Below are 23379 nucleotides of genomic sequence, written 5' to 3'. Positions count from 1 at the left end.
GTTCACTAGTCTTCCAGGTACTTTATTACACAACACAGTGTTCACTAGTCTTCCAGGTACTTTATTACACAACACAGTGTTCACTAGTCTTCCAGGTACTTTACTACACAACACAGTGTTCACTAGTCTTCCAGGTACTTTATTACACAACACAGTGTTCACTAGTCTTCCAAGTACTTTATTACACAACACAGTGTTCACTAGTCTTCCAGGTACTTTATTACACAACACAGTGTTCAATAGTCTTCCAGGTGCTTTATTACACAACACAGTGCTCACTAGTCTTCCAGGTAGAGCAGGATAAATTCATGACAGGACTGAGAGAAAATCTGCATTTATTCATCAAATGTTGTAGCTACAGTATAATATTGCCAATAAGTGTATTTCAAGGACTGAACTTATACTGATCTACATTTGCCTTTTGGTTTAATGTGTTATTATTTCAAGAAAATGTATTCTAATCATTAGTTATGTCAGTATACAAATAGTTTCATAAAATGTTCCATCACAAAAGGTCAAGTAGAAATTTGCTGTCTCAGAAAAAACAAATGTAATAAAATCCAGTATCAACAAGCCCCACCTGAAAGACCTTTGTCTTGTTTTCAATGATGGTGGAAGTGTGTGCACATTTTTGTTTATGGTATCAGTGTGTGTGTGTGTGGGTGTCAGACGAGAGATGAGAAAACAAGTGGCACAGGTTTTACAGGGTCTCAATGGAGGCCTTTATTCCAATTAGACAAAGACGTCATGAATAGCAGTTAGTTTGGAAAATAATGACATTCAAAATGTGTCATTTACCCACAACACAGGTCAACTTCCACAACCCCAGGTCATATAGTAAGTAGTTCCAGGGTTGTAAAATTACAGTTACTTTCCCCAAATTCCCCAGGTTTTCCAAAACTCCTGGTTGGAATATTCCCTGGATCAGGAGTGAATATGCAGACTATCCAGGGAATCCTCCCAACAGTGATTTGGGAAAAATCTGGGAATTTTAGGAAAGTTACTGGAATTTTTCAACCCTAAATTATTATTTTTTATTATTTTTTTACACAATCAATCTACGTTATGGAACGAATCTTAATACGTTAGTGATTGTTTCCCCAAGTCTCTAACGCTCACCGTCAAGTCAAACATAATTACTATCAAACATCTGTACAACATATTTCCAGTCAGTCAATCCCCCATCCCCCCCAACACACAGGTTGCATCCAAAATGTTACCTTGTTCATTCTCTTTATAGTGCACTACCTTTGATCAGAGCTCTGGTTAAAAGTAGTGTACTATGAAGGGAATAGGGTACCATTTGACACAACACACTACAGCTGTACATATTATTGAACAGAACTTTCATTTATTAATGGTTTCCTTATTCACCACCAGTCAGAGGACCAGTTCTGTATTTTGAAGTTGAAATCTGACTGATAGGAGAAGATTTCTTCTGAAAACCAGAGAAGCAGAATAGTTTTGGTATGATGGCTGAAGAAAAACCATGAGTCAGTTACTTTGTCCCAAATGGAACCCTATTCCCTATATAGTGCACTACCTTTGGCCAGAAGTAGTGCACTTTATAGTGAATAGCGAGCCACGTAAGACACAGCCAGTGTGTAGAACGGACAGCTTCACTGAGGAGAGAGAGTCTGTATTTAGAGGAGAGAGAGTCTGTATTTAGAGGAGAGGGATCATTTACGATGGCCATAGTAATCCAGTGAATGGACAGTCAGGATTGGATGTTGCCTTTTGCAGAAAGTCCCACAAAAGCAGCCATGGAGAGAGGAGCAGGAGGGGGAAGCATCTTCCATGTTTGCTGCTAAGAGTCTCAACTAGGGTTTATTGGTTGTGTATAATAAGTCCTTGTCTTACAGGTTTAGTTCGCGGGAGATGGATTCTGAGGCGTGAATGACTACGGGATAGAGGGAGGTGAGTTGGACCGGTCTCTCCTGGGTTGGGTTGAGAGCTCTGCATAATCATGGTGGTGATGGTGTTCAGAGAGGAGGCCTGGGTTGGAGTCATTACAGCACAACGTTACGAAGCATTTGACAACGGAAAACCAAAACAAGTGTTTCTTATTGGACAAGTTCACGTTGTCCCTCTCCGTTTCGTCCCGTTAGCTTCTGTGTCATTCCTAGTGAACATCACCTCCCGTCTCCACCAGTGTAGGGTGAAGTTGCCCCGAGATGCTGATCTTGGGTCAGTTTAGCGTTTCCTCCACTAATGGTTAAGGTTATGATTGTGTGGGAAGGGAAACTGATCCTAGATCAGTACCCAGGGGAAAGTCACCCCTCTGGTGTCTACCTAAAGATGCCCTCGTACTCCAGCAGGATGAGCTCTACTATCTGGTTCTGATAGACCATGTGGACCGCCATGTTCCACGTCTCTGTCTCGGGTCTGAGGAGGGTGGGGCCAAACACTATGGCCACGCTCTGGGTCGTCATACGGTTCTCCTCTCCGTGGTCAATCACCCTGCCGACAGAGAGAGGAGCATTATAGCTAACAGCTATATCATTATAGATGTAGCATCATATAGATAAAACTCAATCACCCTGCAGACAGAGAGAGGAGCATTATAGCTAACAGCTATATCATTATAGATGTAGCATCATATAGATAAAACTCAATCACCCAGCGGACAGAGAGAGGAGCGTTATAGCTAACAGCTATATCATTATAGATGTAGCATCATATAGATAAAACTCAATCACCCAGCGGACAGAGAGAGGAGCATTATAGCTAACAGCTATATCATTATAGATGTAGCATCATATAGATAAAACTCAATCACCCAGCCGACAGAGAGAGGAGCATTATAGCTAACAGCTATATCATTATAGATGTAGCATCATATAGATAAAACTCAATCACCCTGCAGACAGAGAGAGGAGCATTATAGCTAACAGCTATATCATTATAGATGTAGCATCATATAGATAAAACTCAATCACCCAGCGGACAGAGAGAGGAGCATTATAGCTAACAGCTATATCATTATAGATGTAGCATCATATAGATAAAACTCAATCACCCTGCAGACAGAGAGAGGAGCATTATAGCTAACAGCTATATCATTATAAATGTAGCATCATATAGATAAAACTCAATCACCCAGCGGAGAGAGAACAAGTTTGTATTTATTCATTTAACCAGGCAGGTCAATTAAGAACAACTTCATATTTACATTGAGGGCAAGAGGCTATAGCATTGAAAACCTGGGAACTTGGGGAAAGTTAATGGAATTTTGCAACCCTACCCTTGTTAAACAGTGGATCAATATGAATGAAGCTAACACAACAAGATTATTTTGTCATTTAGTCAACTGTGGAGGTTGACTAACCTCCTGAGGTGTTTGAAGAGGACCTGCATAGTGTCCTGGTTGGGTTTTGGCAACTGTTTGACCCGCTCCTTGATGGACTGGACACGCTGCTTGTAGTCTGGGATCTCTGTTGAGCAAACAGAAATACTGAATACTGTAGCAAAATGTTTTGCAACCGATAACGAAAAAAAGCTTCTCTCATTGGACAACTTCAGCTTGTCCCTTCCTGTTTAGCAGGAAGAACAACAACAGGCTTCACATTCAAACAACACACTGGGCGATTCCTATTTCCTAATCTTTAATGTGATGTAGTAAAGTATAAATATAACATTTACTACATTCACCGTACAGGAGTAGAAATATAGATGGACACTAATACAACATGAAGTAAAGAATTCAACTATTAGAATGGACTAGCCAGGATGTGTATTTGTTGTTGTTATTGTACTCATAATAAAACCAATGGGATTATTATGTACTCACTAATGGAGTTGACAAAGTCATGGAATAATCCATATGTGAAGAGGGGTTCAGGAAGCTCTCTGAAGAACATCTTCAATGCTCCTGTAATCACATGGATATCCTCCCACTTCCCTTCCTCCAGGTTCACCTTCTCATCTCACACACACACACACACACACACACACACACACACACACACACACACACACACACACACACACACACACACACACACACACACACACACACACACACACACAGGGTTATTCAGTGTACTACACGTCCATGCATACTCAGGCTGTCAGTACACAGAGAGAGGGGACAGTAGCAGTGGTACCAACCATGATCAAATCAAAGTCTATTTGTCACGTGAGCCGAATTAAACACCTTACACCATTAAAATGCTTACTTACAAGCCCTAACAAACGGTTCAATTATTAAGTAATAAATATGTATTAGGAAAACAATAGATAAAAAAATAAAAAAATAAAAAGACAGTGAATTTAACAGCAGCGAGGCTATAACGGGACACACATAATGTAAATAGATTGGGTAGCCATTTCAGTCTTATTGCTCATGGCCACAGACCTGAGTGCTATGGGTCTGTAGTCATTTAGGCAGGTGATCTTAGTGTTCATGGGCACAGGGACTATGGTGGTCTGCTTGAAACATGTTGGTATACAAGACTCAATCAGGGACATGTTGAAAATGTCAGTGAAGACACCTCGCAGTTGGTCAGCAAATGCGAGCAAATGCAAATCACACGTCCTGGTAATCCGTCAAGTGAATGTTGACCTGTTTAAAGGTCTTACTCACGTCGGCTACGGAGAATGTGATCACACAGTTGTCCGGAACAGCTGATGCTTTCATGCATTCCTCAGTGTTGCTTTCCTCGAAGCGAGCATAGACGTGATTTAGCTCGTCTGGTAGGCTCGTGTCACTGGACAGCTCGCGGCTGTGCATCCCTTTGTAGTCTGTAATAGTTTGCAGGCTCTGCCATATAAGACGAGCGTCGGAGCCGGTGTAGTACAATTCAATCATAGTCCTGTATTGTCGTTTTACCTGTTTGATGGTTCATTGCAGGGCATAGCAGAATTTCTTATAAGCTTGAAAGCGGCAGCTCTACCCTTTAGCTCAGTGAGAATGTTGCCTGTAATCCATGGCTTCTGGTTGGGGAATGTACGTACAGTCACTGTGGGGACAACGTCCTCGATGCACTTATTGATAAAGTCAGTGACTGATATAGTGTACTCCTCAATGCCATCAGAAGAATCCCGGAACATATTCCAGTCTGTGCTAGCAAAACAGTCCTGTAGTTTAGCATCTGCTTCATCTGACCACTTTTTTATAGACCGAGTCACTGGTGCTTCCTGCTTTAATTTTTGCTTGTAAGCAGGAATCAGGAGGATAGAATTATAGTCAGATTTGCCAAATGGAGGGTGAGGGAGAGCTTTGTACGCGTCTCTGTGTGTGGAGTAAAGGTGATCTAGAATTCTTTTTCCCTCTGGTTGAGCATTTAACATGCTGATAGAAATTAGGTAAAACTGATTTAAGTTTCCCTGCATTAAAGTCCCCGGCCACTAGGAGCGCTGCCTCTGGGTGAGCGGTTTCCTATTTGCTTATTTCCTTATACAGCTGACTGAGTGTGGTCTTAATGCCAGCATCCGTCTGTGGTGGTAAATAAACAGCCATGAAAAATACAGATGAAAACTGTCTTGGCAAATAGTGTGGTCTACAGCTTATCATGAAATACTCTACTTCAGGCAGGCAAAATCTATATTACAGTTTTTCATGTGCCTTTGGTAGGATACTCGTGATTGTACCTCATCTAATTTATTGTCCAATGATTGTACATTGGCAAGTAATACTGATGGTAAAGGCAGATTTCCCACTCGCCGTCGGTGGATCCTTACGAGGCACCCCGCCCTGGGTCCTCTGTACCTGCATCTCTTTTTCTTGCCAATGACGGGGATTTCGGCCTTGTCGGGTGTCTGAAGTACATCCTGTGCGTTCTGCTTCTTGAAGAAAAAAAGGAGGTGACTGATCGCTGTCCTGATATCCAGAAGCTTTTTTTGGCGTAAGACACGGTGGCAGAAACATTATGTACAGAATAAGAAATAACGCGAAAAACCCCCACATAATAACACAATTAGTTAGGCGCCCGTAAAACTGCTGCCATTTCTTCTGGTGCCATTTTCTATTGACAGTGACGAGAGAGAGAGTGAAAAGAGAAGACAGCAGCAGGAAAACCTACCATGATTGACAGTGAAGAGAGGACAGTAGCACCTACCATGATTGACAGCGAAGCGTAGTTTCTGGATGACCGCCAGGTTCCCACTCACTCTGTACAGCCCGTCCACATTCAGAGCTTCAGACAGAGGAACACAGAAGAGCATGCACCATCACACAACCATTCACAGTTTTATAAAGGAGATCGACGTTCTGATACCCTTACATATTTAGTTACTGTTTTTCATAGGACATGTGATCCAAGATGGCGTAGCAGTCAGACTTCTTTTTGTCCTCGTCTTGTCGTATCCCATGTATATATCTTTATCTTTTTATATATTTTTCTTCCCATATATTTTTAAAATTTTTCTTAACCTCAACTTCAACCTACTCTCCTGCAATCTGCCTCACCCAATGTGGTATGGATCTGCTATTTCTTTACTTCTGAACCAGAACCCCAAAAGAAGCTAGCCAGCTAACTAGCTACTAGCTAGTAGCCAGCCAGCCACTGCTAGCGGTCATCACCTACCATTAGATGAGACAACTCTCGCCAGTCTGCACAGCGAAACTCAAACTAGAGCAAGTTGGACTTATTTTTCTCCATATCTCCGGATTCCTACCGCAAGCTCTGAACCGTTTCACCTGGATCATCGCAGCTAGCTATCCGAGTGGCCACTCCTGGCTAACGTCTCTGTCCCGAAGCAAGAACCAATTAGCCTGGAGCTAGTATTGCTAGGCCCATCTTCCGGCTAGCCGAAGAGGTCCATCAGCCACTCCTTGGGCTACAATACCGTTTTGACAATCAGCCCGGACCCCCGCCGACCCATCACGACTGGACTACCAACGTAATTTGCCCGAGGGGATTTATCAACTGGCTCCTCCGTCGCGACGTCCCCTGAATGCCCATCTGCTAGCCGCGGCCTGCTAGCTGTCTAGAGCATATCGGACTGTTAGCTTAAGAGGCCCATCGGACAAATTCTTTGGCCACTATACCTATTCTGCCAATTGGCTTGGACCCTTTTACCACACAGAGCCCTGCTGATCCACGACGACTGGTCTGCAGACGTTAACAGCACGAGGGGGCTACAAAATACTTTCTTCCGTCGCGACGTCCCTCTAAGGCCCTTCTGCTAGCTTGCTAGACCCGGCCCGCTAGCTGCCTGAAACGCCATGTCTCTGGCCCGAGCCACTCACTGGACCCCTATGATCACTCGGCTACGCATGCCTCTCCTTAATGTCAATATGCCTTGTCCATTGCTGTCTTGGTTAGTAATTATTGCCTTATTTCACTGTAGAGCCTCTAGCCCTGCTCAATACGCCTTAGTTAACTCTTTAGTTCCACATCCCACACATGCGGTGACCTAACCTGAATTAAATTATGTTTCTAGGGACATTATCTCTCTCATCGTCACTCTGTGCATAGGTTTACCTCTACTGTATTCACATCCTACCATACCTTTGTCTGTACATTATGTATTTGTTGACTTCTGTAACCGTAAAAGCCTTGGTTTCATGCATGTTAACATTAGAAGCCTCCTCCCTAAGTTTGTTTTATTCACTGCCTTAGCACACTCTGCCAACCCGGATGTCCTAGCTGTGTCTGAATCCTGGCTTAGGAAGGCCACCAAAAACCCTGACATTTATATCCCTAACTATAACATTTTCAGACAAGATAGAACTGCCAAAGGGGGCGGAGTTGCAATTTACTGCAGAGATAGCTTGCAGAGTTCTGTCTTACTATCCAGGTCTGTGCCCAAACAATTTGAGCTTCTACTTAAGAATCCACCTGTCCATAAACAAGTCTCTCAACGTTGCCGCTTGCTATAGACCACCTTCTGCCCCCAGCTGTGCCCTGGACACCATATGTGAATTGATTGCCCCCCATCTTTCTTTAGAGCTCGTGCTGTTAGGTGACCTAAACTGGAACATGTTTAACACCCCGGCCGTCCTACAATCTAAACGTGATGCACTCAATCTCACACAAATTATCAATGAACCTACCAGGTACAACCCCAAATCTGTAAACACGGGCACCCTCATAGATATCATCCTAACTAACCTGCCCTCCAAATACACCTCTGCTGTCTTCAACCAGGATCTCAGCGATCACTGCCTCATTGCCTGCGTCCGTAATGGGTCTGCGGTCAAACGACCACCGCTCATCACTGTCAAACGCTCCCTAAAACACTTCAGCGAGCAGGCCTTTCTAATCGACCTGGCCCGGGTATCCTGGAAGGACATTGACCTCATTCCGTCAGTAGAGGATGCCTGGTTATTCTTTAAAAGTGCTTTCCTCACCATCTTAAATAAGCATGCCCCATTCCAAAACATTTGAACCAGGAACAGATATAGCCCCTGGTTCACTCCAGGCGTGACTGCCCTGGACCAGCACAAAAACATCCGGTGGCGTACTGCATTAGCTTCGAATAGCCCCCGCGATATGCAACTTTTCAGGGAAGTTAGGAACCAATATACACAGGCAGTTAGGAAAGCAAAGGCTAGCTTTTTCAAACAGAAATTTGCAAACAGAATGTTCTGGGAGACTGTAAAGTCCATGGAGAATAAGAGCACCTCCTCCCAGCTGCCCACTACATTGAGGCTAGGAAACACTGTCACCACTGATAAATCGGCGATAATTGAGAATTTCAACAAGCATTTTTCTACGGCTGGCCATGCTTTCCACCTAGCTACCCCTACCCCGGTCAACATCCCTGCACCCCCCACAGCAACTTGCCCAAGCCTCCCCCATTTCTCCTTCACCCAAATCTAGATAGCTGATGTTCTGAAAGATTTGCAAAATCTGGACCCCTACAAATCAGCCGGGCTAGACAATCTGGACCCTCTCTTTCTAAAATTATCCGCCAAAATGGTTGCAACCCCCATTACTAGCCTATTCAACCTCTCTTTCGTATCGTCTGAGATCCCCAAAGATTGGAAAGCTGCCTCGGACATCCCCCTCTTCAAAGGGGGAGACACTCTAGACTCAAACTGCTACAGACCTATATCTATCCTACCCTGCCTTTCTAAGGTCTTCGAAAGCTAAGTTAACTTCTCTAGGGTAGGGGGCAGTATTTTCACGTCCGGATGAAAGGCGTGCCCATAGTAAACTGCCTGCTACTCAGGCTCAGAAGGTAGGATATGCATATTATTAGTAGACTTGGATAGAAAACACTCTGAACTTTCTAAAACTGTTTGAATGATGTCTGTGAGTATAACAGAACTCATATGGCAGGCAAAAACCTGAGAAAAAATCCAACCAGGAAGTGGGAGATCTGAGAATTGTAGTTCTTCTTTTGAATCCCTATCGAAACTACAGTGTCTGTGGGGTCACATTGCACTTCCTAAGGCTTCCATTGGCTGTCAAAAGCCTTCAGAAAGTTTTTTCATCATTCTCCTGTAACCGGGCAGAGAATAGGAGCTCAGTCAATGAGTGGACTGCCTGAGGACCAAGGACTTGGCTATGCGCGAGCCCGACAGCGCGCCCCTCCTTCTTTTTCTTCTGGAATGAATAAGCTATTGTCCGGTTGGAATATTATCGCATTTTTACGTTAACTCTTACATCTAGACGTTCCGCTAGCGGAACACCTGCTCCAATATCCAATGATGGGCGTGGCGCGAAATACAAACTCCTCGAAAATCCGAAAACTTCTATTTTTCAAACATATGACTATTTTACAGCATTTTAAAGACAAGACTCTCCTTTATCTAACCACACTGTCCGATTTCAAAAAGGCTTTACGACGAAAGCAAAACATTAGATTACGTCAGGAGAGTACCCAGCCAGAAATAATCAGACACCCATTTTTCAAGCTAGCATATAATGTCACAAAAAACAAAACCACAGCTAAATGCAGCACTAACCTTTGATGATCTTCATCAGATGACACTCCTAGGACATTATGTTATACAATACATGCATGTTTTGTTCAATCAAGTTCATATTTATATAAAAAACAGCTTTTTACATTAGCATGTGACGTTCAGAACTAGCATTCCCACCGAACACTTCCGGTGAATTTACTAAATTACTCACGATAAACGTTCACAAAAAACATAACAATTACTTTAAGAATTATAGATACAGAACTCCTTTATGCAATCGCGGTGTCCGATTTTAAAATAGCTTTTCGGTGAAAGCACATTTTGCAATATTCTGAGCAGATAGCTCGCCATCACGGGCTAGCTATTTTGACACCCACCAAGTTTGGTACTCACCAAACTCAGATTTACTATAAGAAAAATTGGATTACCTTTGCTGTTCTTCGTCAGAATGCACTCCCAGGACTTCTACTTCAACAACAAATGTTGGTTTGGTTCCAAATGATCCATAGTTATATCCAAATAGCGGCGTTTTGTTCGTGCGTTCAAGACACTATCCGAAGGGTAACGAAGGGTGACGCGCGGACGCGTATCGTGACAAAAAAATTCAAAATATTCCATTACCGTACTTCGAAGCATGTCAAACGCTGTTTAAAATCTATTTTTATGCGATTTTTCTCTTAAAATAGCGATAATATTCCGACCGGGAGTCGTTGTTTTCGTTCAAAGACTGATAATCAAAAATGGACTCTTCACGTGCATGCGCGCGCCCATCTCATTGTTCTCAGATCGACCACTATCCAAATGCGCTACTGTTTTTCAGCCATGGGCTGCAAAGTCATCATTCAACGTTCTGGCGCCTTCTGAGAGCCTATGGGACCCTTACAAAATGTAATGTTACAGCAGAGATCCTTTGTTTTGGAGAGATGACAAAGAAGGCCAAGAAATGGTCAGACAGGGTACTTCCTGTACAGAATCTTCTCAGGTTTTGGCCTGCCATTTGAGTTCTGTTATACTCACAGACACCATTCAAACAGTTTTAGAAACGTTGGAGTGTTTTCTATCCAAAGCTACTAATTATATGCATATTCTAGTTTCTGGGCAGGAGTAATAACCAGATTAAATTGGGTACGTTTTTAATCCGGCCGTGAAAATACTGCCCCCTATCCATAACAAGTTAAAAATACCATAAAGATTGATTTTAAACGACGTTTGACATGCTTCTTCAAACGGTAATGGAACATTTTGACTTTTCGTGTCTCGAAATGCACTCGTGCATTATGCCTTTGGATAGTGACCTGAACGCACAAACAAAACGGAGGTATTTGGACATAAATATGGATTATTTAGAACAAAAACAACATTTCTTGTGGAAGTAGCAGTCATGGGAGTGCATTCTGATGATAATCAGCAAAGGTAAGAGAATATTTATAATACTAATTTGAGTTTAGGCGACCCCAGAACTTGGCGGGTGTCTGTATAGCTTGCTTTGATGGTGAGCTATGTACTCAGAATATTGAAAAATGTGCTTTCGCCGAAAAGCTATTTTAAAATCTGACACAGCTTTTGCATCAAGGAGTACTGTATCTATAATTCTTAAAATAATTGTTATGTATTTTGTCAACGTTTATGATGAGTATTTTTGTAAATTGATGTGCACATTCACCGAGAGTTTTGGTGGGAATACATTTTCTGAACATCACACGCCAATGTAAAACGCTGTTTTTGGATATAAATATGAACTTTATCGAACAAAACATACATGTATTGTGTAACATGATGTCCTAGGAGTGTCATCTGATGAAGATCGTCAAAGGTTAGTGCATCATTTAGCTGTGTTTTGGGTTTTATTGACATCTCCTTGCTTGTACTCTCCTAACATAATCTAATGTTTTGCTTTCGCTGTAAAGCCTTTTTGAAATCGGACAATGTGGTTACATTAAGGAGAAGTGTATCTTTAAAATGGTGTAAAAATAGTCGTATGTTTGAGAAATTTAAATTATGATATTTTTTGCTGTTTTGTATAACGCGCTATGCTATTTCACTGGCTGTTGAATAGTGTGGGACGGTCACGTCTCACCTTGCCCAGAGAAGTTAACTGACTTGCCTAGTTAAATAAAGGTGGGGGAAAAAGGGTGATGGATACAGAGGGACACAAAAAGGATTTAAGGGCACCGACCGACGGCCGAGCCGGGGCTTGAATCTCTGTTGCCAGGGTCAGACATTCAACTCACCACACCACTGTTACAATGAGAGACAACTGATTCAGACATTCAACTCACCACACCACTGTTACAATGAGAGACAACTGAGTAAGACATTCAACTCACCACACCACTGTTACAATGAGAGACAACTGAGTCAGACATTCAACTCACCACACCACTGTTACAATAAGAGACAACTGAGTCAGACACATTCAGACAGGAGAAGCACACCTACCGTTGTTTTCCACGTGGTCGATGCACATCGTGACGAAGCTTGGCACGGACGTGTTCTCTCTCTGACAGAGGTCACTCAGACTGCATCCAAACACCTGGTCTAAGACACACAGATATCAACAGGGTTATTATTACAGAGGTCACTCAGACTGCAGCCAAACACCTGGTCTAAGACACACGGATATCAACAGGGTTATTATTACAGAGGTCACTCAGACTGCAGCCAAACACCTGGTCTAAGACACACAGATATCAACAGGGTTATTATTACAGAGGTACAAAGTACTCCGCTACTGGAAAACAACATGCCCTTGTCTGCTAACCATCTGCTAACTGTCCAGGATTCCCAGAAATCCAGGTTGGAAGTTTCTAGAGGTTCTGTTTATTTCCTCTTCCAGCCTGGATTGTTGAAAAACCTGGGGATTCTGGGGAAGTTATCACAGTTCCCCAACCCTACTGCTCTTTGTAATACCTTTGATGTAGCCCTTGTCTCTGACTGTCTGCAGAGTGGGTCTGCGTGTCAGGAACTTCTTCAGCTTGATTCTGGTCTTCTTGTTGTCTGACGCATCCATACTGGTGGAACTCTTCATGGCTACAGACCAATGACAACGGGAGATGACTTAACACCCTGACACACATAGGGACAGTTTCCTGGACACAATTCAAGCCTTGTCCTGGACTAAACATCTCTTTTTCTAGAGGTTCTCCATTGAGTGATCTTTTAGTCCTGGACTGCTGGTCTATAATGATGAACAGAAACATCCTTAGTAGACAAAGAGGAGAGGTCTCAGACAGACATGATGCTCTGACCTCGGCTCTTCTTAGAGTCTCTGTGCTCTTTCTCCTTGTCTTGTTTCTCCGCTCCAGGAGACTCTGGCATGTCCTCCTCTATGGCCTCATCTGACTCCCAGGCCTACAGTAAGGCAGGTAACACACACACACACACACACACACACACACACACACACACACACACACACACACACACACACACACACACACACACACACACACACACACACACACACACACACACACACACACACACACACACACACACACACACACACACCGAAGGAGACAGTCAGGAACACACAGAAACAGGTAAGCTACCTTTAGACTGGCACAATGACTAAACATGACAACTCTGCCACTTAGTGGATAGATGTGGAACTGCAGTACAAATCAGACAAGGGTGTGTGTGTGTGTGTGTGTGTGTGTGTGTGTGTGTGTGTGTGTGTGTGTGTGTGTGTGTGTGTGTGTGTGTGTGTGTGAGTGTGTGTGTTTGTGCAGACTCACGTGTGTGCTGATGGCGTCCATCAGTGCCCTGTACCAGTCATTGATGACGCCGTCGTTCTCTGACTGGATCAGCAGCTCTGTACTCTGATGGGTTTTCAGCTGCAAGGAGACCAAGTTTTATTGAATATTGAATATTTAAAACATAGAATACATACAACATACATTTCATCAGAAGGTAGCCAGCTAATTAGCTAAATTACTAGCTATTTAGTCATTGTTAGCCACTGCTAGCAGCCTTTACCCTCTGCTCAGGCACCAGACGATTTTTTTGCCTGGATAATACCTGCCAGCCTCGGACTGTTTTTCTCCACTACAACGCCAGATTCCTGCCGTAAACCTTGGACCATTACTCTTGATCATCACAGCTAGCTAGCTGCCACTGAGTGACCAAGCCCCGAAGCTAGCTCTGAGCCAGGCGCATCTCCCGGCTAGCAAATGAAATTACCACAATTACAATACCTCTTTCACCATCTGGCCCAGTCCCTTCGTCGATACGGCGCCCCGCCGTACCACCAAGACTGGTCCGCAGACGTAATACCAGCAGCTGTGCCTTCAACCGTCCTTTGTCGGACGACGGAGCAGACACTTGTACTTACCCCGGACTGCTAACTTTAAACGCCGTTTCTCCCACGTGCTAGCGTAGTAACGACTACCTAGCGGCTTCCCTGTTTCATCTATTGCTGTACACTGGACCCTATGATCACTTGGCTACATAGCTGATGCCTGCTGGACTGTTCATTTATCACGGTACTCCACTTTGTTTATCTGTCGGCCCTAGCCCCGAACTCAGGCCCTGTGTGTAGTTAACTGACCTTCTCTGCCCATTCATTGCCATTTAACCTGTTGTTGTTGTCTTAGCTGATTAGCTGTTGTTGTCTTACCCGTTGTTGTCTTAGCTAGCTCTCCCAATCAACACCTGTGAATGCTTTATGCCTCGCTTTATGTCTCTCTCAAATGTCAATATGCCTTGTATACTGTTGTTTAGGATAATTATCATTGTTTTAGTTTACTGCGGAGCCCCTAGTCCCATCGTACATGCCTAACATACCTCCTTTGTCCCACCTCCCACACATGCGGTGACCTCACTCAGTATAACAAGCATGTCCAGAGATGCAACTTCTCTTATCATCACTCAGTGCCTGGGTTTACCTCCACTGTACCTGCACCCCACCATACCCCTGTCTGTACATTATGCCCTGAATCTATTCTACCACGGCCAGAATTCTGCTCCTTTTATTCTCTGTCCCCAACACACTAGACGACCAGTTTTGCTAGCCTTTAGCCATACCCTCATCCTACTCCTCCTCTGTTCCTCGGGTGATGTGGAGTTTAACCCAGGCCCTGCGTGTCCCCAGGCACTCTCATTTGTTGACTTCTGTAATCGAAAAAGCCTTGGTTTCATGCATGTTAACATCAGAAGCCTCCTCCCTAAGTTTGTTTTATTCCCTGCTTTAGCACACTCTGCCAACCCTGATGTCCTGCCGTGTCTGAATCCTGGCTTAGGAAGGCCACCAGAAATTCTGAGATTTCCATACCCAACTACAAAATGTTTCGTCAAGATAGAACTGCCAAAGGGGGAGGAGTTGCAATATACGGCAGAGATAGCTTGCAAAGTTCTGTCATACTTTCCAGGTCTATGTCCAAACAGTTCGAGCTTCTAATTTTAAAAATGAATCTCTCCAGAAATAAGTCTCTCACTGTTGCTGCCTGTTATAGACCCCCCTCTGTTCCCAGCTGTGCCCTGGACACCATATGTGAATTGATTGCCCCCCATCTATCTTCAGAGTTCGTTCTGTTAGGTGACCTAAACTGGGATATGCTTAACACCCCAGCAGTCCTACAATCTAAGCTAGATGCCCTCAATCTCACACAAATTATCAAGAAAACCACCAGGTACAACCCTAAATCCGTAAACATGGGCACCCTCATAGATATTATCCTGACCAACTTGCCCTCCAAATACATCTCTGCTGTTTTCAATCAGGTTCTCAGCGATCACTGCCTCATTGCCTGCATCCGCTATGGGTCTGCGGTCAAACGACCACCCCTCATCACTGTCAAACGCTCCCTAAAACACTTCTGCTAGCAGGCCTTTCTAATCAACCTGGCCCAGGTATCCTGGAAGGATATTGACCTCATCCCGTCAGTCGAGGTCGTTCTTTAAAAGTAATTTCCTTACCATCTTAAATAAGCATGCCCCTTTCAAAAAATGTAGAACTAAGAACGGATATAGCCCTTGGTTTACTCCAGACCTGACTGCCCTTGACCAGCACAAAAACAGGGAAGTCAGGAACCAATACACACAGTCAGTCAGGAAAGCAAAGGCTAGCTTTTTCAAACAGAAATTTGCATCCTGTAGCTCTAACTCCAAAAAGTTTTGGGACACTAAAGTCCATGGAGAATAAGAGCACCTCCTCCCAGCTGCCCACTGCACTGAGGCTAGGTAACACGGTCACCACCGATAAATCCATGATAATCAAAAATTTCAATAAGTATTTCTCTACGGCTGGCCATGCTTTCCCCCTGGCTACCCCAACCCCGGCCAACAGCTCCGCACCCCTCGCAGCTACTTCTCCTTCACCCAAATACAGATAGCAGATGTTCTGAAAGAGCTGCAAAACCTGGACCCGTACAAATCAGCTGGGCTAGACAATCTGGAACCTCTCTTTATGAAATTATCCGCCGCCATTGTTGCAACCCCTATTACCAGTCTGTTCAATCTCTCTTTTGTTTCGTCCGAGATCCCTAAAGATTGGAAAGCTGCCGCGGTCATCCCCCTCTTCAAAGGGGGAGACACTCTAGACCCAAACTGTTACAGACCTATATCAATCCTGCCCTGCCTTTCTAAAGTCTTTGAAAGCCAAGTTAATAAACAGATCCCCAACCATTTCGAATCCTACCGTACCTTCTCCGCTGTGCAATCTGGTTTCCGAGCTGGTCATGGGTGCACCTCAGCCATGCTCAAGGTACTAAACGATATCATAACCGCCATCGATAAAAGACAGTACTGTGCAGCCGTCTTCATCGACCTGGCCAAGGCTTTTGACTCTGTCAATCACCGTATTCTTATCGGCAGACTCAATTGCCTTGGTTTCTCAAATAACTGTCTCGCCTGGTTCACCAACTACTTCTCAGATAGAGTTCAGTGTGTCATATCGGAGGGCCTGTGGTCCGGACCTCTTGCAGTCTCTATGGGGGTACCACAGGGTTCAATTCTCAGGCCGACTCTTTTCTCTGTATATATCAACGATGTCGCTCTTGCTGTGGGTGATTCCCTGATCCACCTCTACGCAGACGACACCATTCTGTATACATCTGGCCCTTCTTTGGACACTGTGTTAACTAACCTCCAAACGAGCTTCAATGCCATACAACACTCCTTCTGTGGCCTCCAACTGCTTTTAAACGCTAGCAAAACCAATTGCATGCTTTTCAACCATTCCCTGCCCGCACCCGCCCGCCCGACTAGCATCACTACTCTGGACGCTTCTGACCTAGAATACGTGGACAACTACAAATACCTAGGTGTCTGGCTAGACTGTAAACTCTCCTTCCAGACTCATATCAAACATCTCCAATCCAAAATCAAATCTAGAATCGGCTTTGTATTTCGCAAAACAAAGCCTCCTTCACTCACGCCGCCAAACTTACCCTAGTAAAACTGACTATCCTACCGATCCTCGACTTCGGTGATGTCATCTACAAAATAGCTTCCAATACTATACTCAACAAATTGGATGTAGTCTATCACAGTGCCATCTGTTTTGTTACCAAAGCCCCTTATACCATCCACCACTGCAACCTGTATGCTCTAGTCGGTTGGTCCTCGCTACATATTCGTCGCCAGACCCACTGGCTCCAGGTCATCTATAAGTCTATACTAGGTAAAGCTCCGCCTTATCTCAGCTCACTGGTCACGATAACAACACCCACCCGTAACACGCGCTCCAGCAGGTATATCTCACTGGTAATCCCCAAAGCCAACACCTCCTTTGGCCGCCTTTCCTTCCAGTTCTCTGCTGCCAGTGACTGGAACGAATTGCAAAAATCGCTGAAGCTGGAGACTTACATTTCCCTCACTAACTTTAAACATCAGCTATCTGAGCAGCACTGCAGCTGTACATAGTCCATCTGTAAATAGCCCACCTGATCTACCTACCTCATTCCCATATTGTTTTTATTTACTTTGCTGCTCTTTTGCACACCAGTATCACTACTTACACACCATCATCTGCTCATCATCATCTGCTCATCTATCACTCCACTGTTAATCTACTAAATTGTAATTACTTTGCTACTATGGACTATTTATTGCCTTACCTCCTCATGCCATTTGCACACACTGTCTTTTGACTTTCTTTTTTTCTATTGTGTTATTGATTGTACGCTTGTTTATCCCATGTGTAACTCTGTGTTGTTGTTTGTGTCGCACTGCTTTGCTTTATCTTGGCCAGGTCGCAGTTGTAAATGAGAACTTGTTCTCAAATGGCCTACCTGGTTAAATAAAGGTGAAATAAATAAAATAAATAAAAGACACAATAGTGGAATTTGCGGTTTGCCTTCAAAATAAAAGTATATCTTTGAAAGTGATGCAGAAGGTTACAATTGGTGGAATCATGCCATATTTAGACTACCGTAATTTCCGGACTATTAAGCACACCTGAATATAAGCCGCACCCACTGATTTTTAAAAAAGTAGTATTTTGAACATAAATAAGCCGCAGGTGCCTACCGGTACATTGAAACAAATTAACTTTACATAGGCTTTAACGAAACACGGCTTGTAACAAAAATAAATAGGCTTTAATGAAACACGGCTTGTGTTTTTTGGAGAAAAAAAAATTGAAAGCGGGAAAAATCCATATATTAGCCGCGTCATTGTTTAAGCCGTGACGTTCAAAGCCTGGGGAAAAAGTTGCGGTTTATAGTCCGGAATTTACGCTAGATAACAAGGTTGGAATGTGAAGCAATGAAATGGGGTATCAGTCTACTCAGTGACACCCACAGAACACAACTGTGAAGAGTTTACACAAATATTAGCATTGTAGCTCCTATCGCGGGACTGTGACTGTGTGAAATCACCTCCCCAGTCAGCCTATTGCGTGTATTAACATTCATATTGCACTGTACAGCTTTACCTAAGGATTGGGGATCAATGAAATGGGGTAACAGCCTACTCAATACCCAAGATATTTTTTCCCAACATCCTCCTCAAAGTTATCAGACTCCAAAACATCCATGCACTATTGTTTTTCCTCTGGAATAGTGTTCAATACACATAGGTGACAATAAAGTCCCGCAATAAGCGCTACGATGTTAATGTTCTCTGGGTGTTACTGAGTAGACTGATACCCCATGTCATTGATCCACAATCCATAGGTAAGGCTGTACAGTGAAATAAGTAAGCTCCCAATGCAATTCTAAAGTATAATACATCCAGTGTGATTTCAACAGATTTTTGTCAAATTAACAAATTATAGTCTTTTGTTGATTTTATATAACAACATTCCAACCTCGTTTAGCATGATCTATTCAATTATGGCATAATTCTACTATTTGTATTCATTTGCATCACTGTCAATGACATACTTTCATTTTGAAGGCTAAACGCAAAGTCCACTATTGTGGCTAATCCTTATTGTGGCTAGCTACACATAGATGGGTCTGACCACCGTTAATCAAATAAGAACAGTCTTATAAATGAGGGTTATTTTAGATGATGACACCTAGCTATATAGTTAGCTAGCTAACCATAGCTACTGAAACAGATGATGTTGTTTTGCTCTGTTTTTGGGGAAGAACATTGTTTGCACCCATGAGCTAGCTAGCTTTGTTTTATGACCAGCACTGTAGGTGCACGAGACAACTTTACCAGCATCATAGCATACGTATCGATGAATCGTTGTGACATATGAAATACGAATGATTGTGTAATAAATGTGTAATAACTACGGAAAAAATGTATGAACCCGTTAAATTATTATGTGACGTGCAGTCATATTCAGGTCCTGATTGGTCAACAAGCTTATTTAACACATCAAATAGTGTTATTTGACGTGTATCTTTTTTGACATGCAAAGACCCAAACGACGTTCCATAAAAATCCTGGTTGAGAATGAAACAAATGAACAACGAAACCGCAAGTAAGTGAAAGAAATAGATTTGATTATGTTTTACTGGTAATGGGGACATACGTCAATGCCAACAAAATAACTTTTTGGTCAGTGTGGTGTGTGTGTGTGTGTGTGTGTGTGTGTGTGTGTGTGTGTGTGTGTGTGTAACCTTTATTTAACTAGGCAAGTCAGTTAAGAACAAATTCTTATTTACAATGACGGCCTATCCCGGCAAAACCCGGACAACGCTGGGCCAATTGTGCGCCACCCTATGGGACTCCCAATCACGGCCGGATGTGATACAGACTGGATCCGAACCAGGGACTATAGTGATGCCTCTTGCACTGAGATGCAGTGCCTTAGACTGCTGCGTCCATGTGTGTGTGTGTTAACTATTTAACTGTACTAGAATGCTTAAAAGGCCGCTAAAATGTTAAATATCGGTATCGGGTTTTTTTAGGGGGCAAAGAAAATATTGGATATCGGTATCGGCCAAAAATACCTGCACGGCATCAGCCTTTTTTTTGTTATGTTTTATTTTGACTTTATTTTGTTTATCTTTCTATCCCCCGCCCAGAACCTCCACTACCACTTGTTTCCAAGTCCACATCCCGACCCTCAGCTTCCCTCAGCCCACCTGCTGCCTCTAACTCTGAATGCTCGGCTATGAAAAGCCAGCTGACATTTACTCCTGAGGTGCTGACCTGCTGTACCCTCTACAACCACTGTGATTATTTGACCCTGCTGGTCATCTATGAACGTTTGAACATCTTGAAGAACAATCTGGCCTTAATGGCCATGTACCCTTAAAATCTCCACCTGACACAGCCAGAGAGGACTGGCCACCCCTCAGAGCCTGGTTCCTCTCTAGGTTTCTTCCTAGGTTCTGGCCTTTCTAGGGAGTTTTTCCTAGCCACCGGGCTTCTACATCTGCATTGCTTGCTGTTTGGGGTTTTAAGCTAGGTTTCTGTATAAGCACTTTGTGACATCTGCTGATGTAAAAAGAGCTTTATAAATAAATGTGATTTGCACATTCTATACTCATAGTGCTATGGCTGTATATGTCTGAAGCAGCGTTGTAGCCCTGAAAGAATTGGGGACATATGAATGTTTTGTGGTGTCAGAGCCCGCTCACCTCAATGACATGCTTCTTGCTGGACTTGTCCTTGGAAGCCCATTCTATAGATCCTCCTCTCAGGTCCACAGTGAACTCTGGTTTAGACTGGCTTCCTCCAAACTACAAGGAGAGAGCAGAAACACACCACACCCATCAAGAGAGAGGCAACACACACACACGCACGCACGCACGCACACACGCACGCACACACACACACGTGACAATGGATCTTGTCAAACCCACTGGCAACCCATAGGGTTGTTGGTGAGGTATCAGGATACTGTTGTGTCTTAGAGAGTCATCCACTAGACTACAGCTGAATCACTGGGTTCAGTCTATAGGCTTGTGTCCCATATGGAATCCTATTCCCTATATCGTGACCAGAGCCTTATGGGGTAGTATAGTAGTGCACTATATAGGAAATCGGGTGCCATATGGCCATACACAAGCCTATGAAACCCACTTCCTACATGGAACCCACTGACTTGATTGTCTGACCCCTCACTATTTAAGGATGCCAACCTAAAGTAGTGTCTGACCTGGGGGGATGGGGGAGAGCGGGGGATGGGGGATGGGGGGAGAGGGATGGGGGAGAGGAGGGATGAGGGATGGAGGGGAGAGAAGGGATGGAGGGGAGAGGAGGGAGGGATGGGGGGAGAGGAGGGATGGGGAGAGGAGGAGGGATGGGGGAGAGGAGGCTTGGGGGAGAGGAGGGATGAGGGGGAGGAGGGATGGGGGAGAGAGGAGGGATAGAGGGGAGAGGAGGGATGAGGGGGAGGAGGGATGGGGGAGAGAGGAGGGATGGAGGGGAGAGGAGGGATGAGGGAGAGGAGGGATGGGGGAGAGCGGGGATGGGGGGAGAGCGGGATGGAGGGGAGAGGAGGGATGGGGGAGAGGACGGATGGGGGAGAGGAGGGATGGGGGGAGAGCGGGATGGAGGGGAGGGGAGGGATGGGGGGAGAGGAGGGATGGGGGGAGAGGAGGGATGGGGAGAGGAGGAGGGATGGGGGAGAGGAGGGATGGGGGGGAAGGAGGGATGGGGGGAGAGGAGGGATGGGGAGAGGAGGAGGGATGGGGAGAGGAGGAGGGATGGGGGAGAGGAGGGATGGGGGGAGAGGAGGGATGGGGAGAGGAGGAGGGATGGGGGAGAGGAGGGATGGGGGGAGAGGAGGGATGGGGAGAGGAGGAGGGATGGGGAGAGGAGGAGGGATGGGGGAGAGGAGGGATGGGGGGGAAGGAGGGATGAGTCGGAGTCAGAGTCTTCTCTGGTCTCTCCTCCACCTGTTACAGGGTCTGAGATGCCGAAGCCTCCCACCATTAGCTCTGACAAATTGAAAACCCTAGTCATTGGCGACTCCATTACCCACAGCATTAGACTTAAAACCAATCATCCAGCAATCATACACTGTTTACCAGGGGGCAGGGCTAGCGACGTGAAGGCTAATCTGAAGATGGTGCTGGCTAAAGCTTAAACTGGCGAGTGTAGAGAGTATAGGGATATTGTTATCCACGTCGGCACCAACGATGTTAGGATGAAACAGTCAGAAGTCACCAAGCGCAACATAGCTTCAGCGTGTAAATCAGCTGGAAAGATGTCGGCACCGAGTAATTGTCTCTAGCCCCCTCCCAGTTAGGGGGAGTGATGAGCTCTACAGCAGAGTCTCACAACTCAATCGCTGGTTGAAAACTGTTTTCTGCCCCTCCCAAAAGATAGAATTTGTAGATAATTGACCCTCATTCTGGGACTCACCGACAAACAGGACCAAGCCTGGCCTGCTGAGGAGTGACGGACTCCATCCTAGCTGGAGGGGTGCTCTCATCTTATCTACGAACATAGACAGGGCTCTAACTCCTCTAGCTCCACAATGAAATAGGGTGCAAGTCAGGCAGAAGGCTGTTAGACAGCCTGCCAGCTTAGTGGAGTCTGCCACTAGCAGAGTCAGTGTAGTCAGCTCAGCTATCCCCATTGAGACCGTGTCTGTGCCTCGACCTAGGTTGGGCAAAACTAAACATGGCGGTGTTCGCCTTAGCAATCTCACTGGAATAAAGACCTCCTCCATTCCTGTCATTATTGACAGTGATTGTCATACCTCACATCTCAAAATAGGGCCACTTAATGTTAGATACCTCACTTCCAAGGCAGTTATAGTCAATGAACTAATCACTGATCATAATCTTGATGTGATTGGCCTGACTGAAACATGGCTTAAACCTGATGAATATTCTGTGTTAAATGAGGCCTCTCCTCCAGGTTACACTAGTGACCACATCCCCCGCGCATCCCGCAAAGGCGGAGGTGTTGCTAACATTTACGATAGCAAATTTCAATTTACAAAAAAAAAAAAAAGACTGGGTTTTCATCTTTTGAGCTTCTAGTCATGAAATCTATGCAGCCTACTCAATCACTTTTTATAGCTACTGTTTACAGGCCTCCTGGGCCATATACAGCGTTCCTCACTGAGTTCCCTGAATTCCTTTCGGATCTTGTAATCATGGCAGATAATATTCACATTTTTGGTGACTTTAATATTCACATGGAAAAGTCCACAGACCCACTCCAAAAGGCTTTTGGAGCCATCATCAACTCAGTGG

The 23379-nt window shown here is 44.4% G+C and overlaps 1 protein-coding gene across 8 annotated transcripts in view; it reads right to left on the bottom strand.

Moving 5' to 3' along the window:
* Nucleotides 1-694: 694 nt before the first annotated feature.
* The window catches only part of LOC106569568 (rho GTPase-activating protein 12), a 154899-nt gene continuing 132214 nt past the window's right edge, over nt 695-23379 (bottom strand). For all 8 annotated transcript variants that reach the window (XM_045694399.2, XM_045694402.2, XM_045694401.2 and 5 more), the window contains 9 exons: nt 20806-20907; nt 13558-13656; nt 13069-13171; nt 12731-12850; nt 12260-12358; nt 6060-6137; nt 3791-3925; nt 3329-3434; nt 695-2460 (listed from right to left, as the gene is read on the bottom strand). In XM_045694399.2, coding sequence (XP_045550355.1) covers nt 2289-2460; nt 3329-3434; nt 3791-3925; nt 6060-6137; nt 12260-12358; nt 12731-12850; nt 13069-13171; nt 13558-13656; nt 20806-20907 — 1014 coding nt within the window. In that variant the 3' untranslated portion in view covers nt 695-2288. The remainder of the gene's footprint in view (nt 2461-3328; nt 3435-3790; nt 3926-6059; nt 6138-12259; nt 12359-12730; nt 12851-13068; nt 13172-13557; nt 13657-20805; nt 20908-23379) is intronic.

This window comes from Salmo salar, chromosome 14, assembly GCF_965601325.2.
Source record: "Salmo salar chromosome 14, fSalSal1, whole genome shotgun sequence".
In the NCBI taxonomy this organism is placed as follows: domain Eukaryota; kingdom Metazoa; phylum Chordata; class Actinopteri; order Salmoniformes; family Salmonidae; genus Salmo; species Salmo salar.
This window is presented reverse-complemented; position numbering and strand designations above follow the sequence as displayed.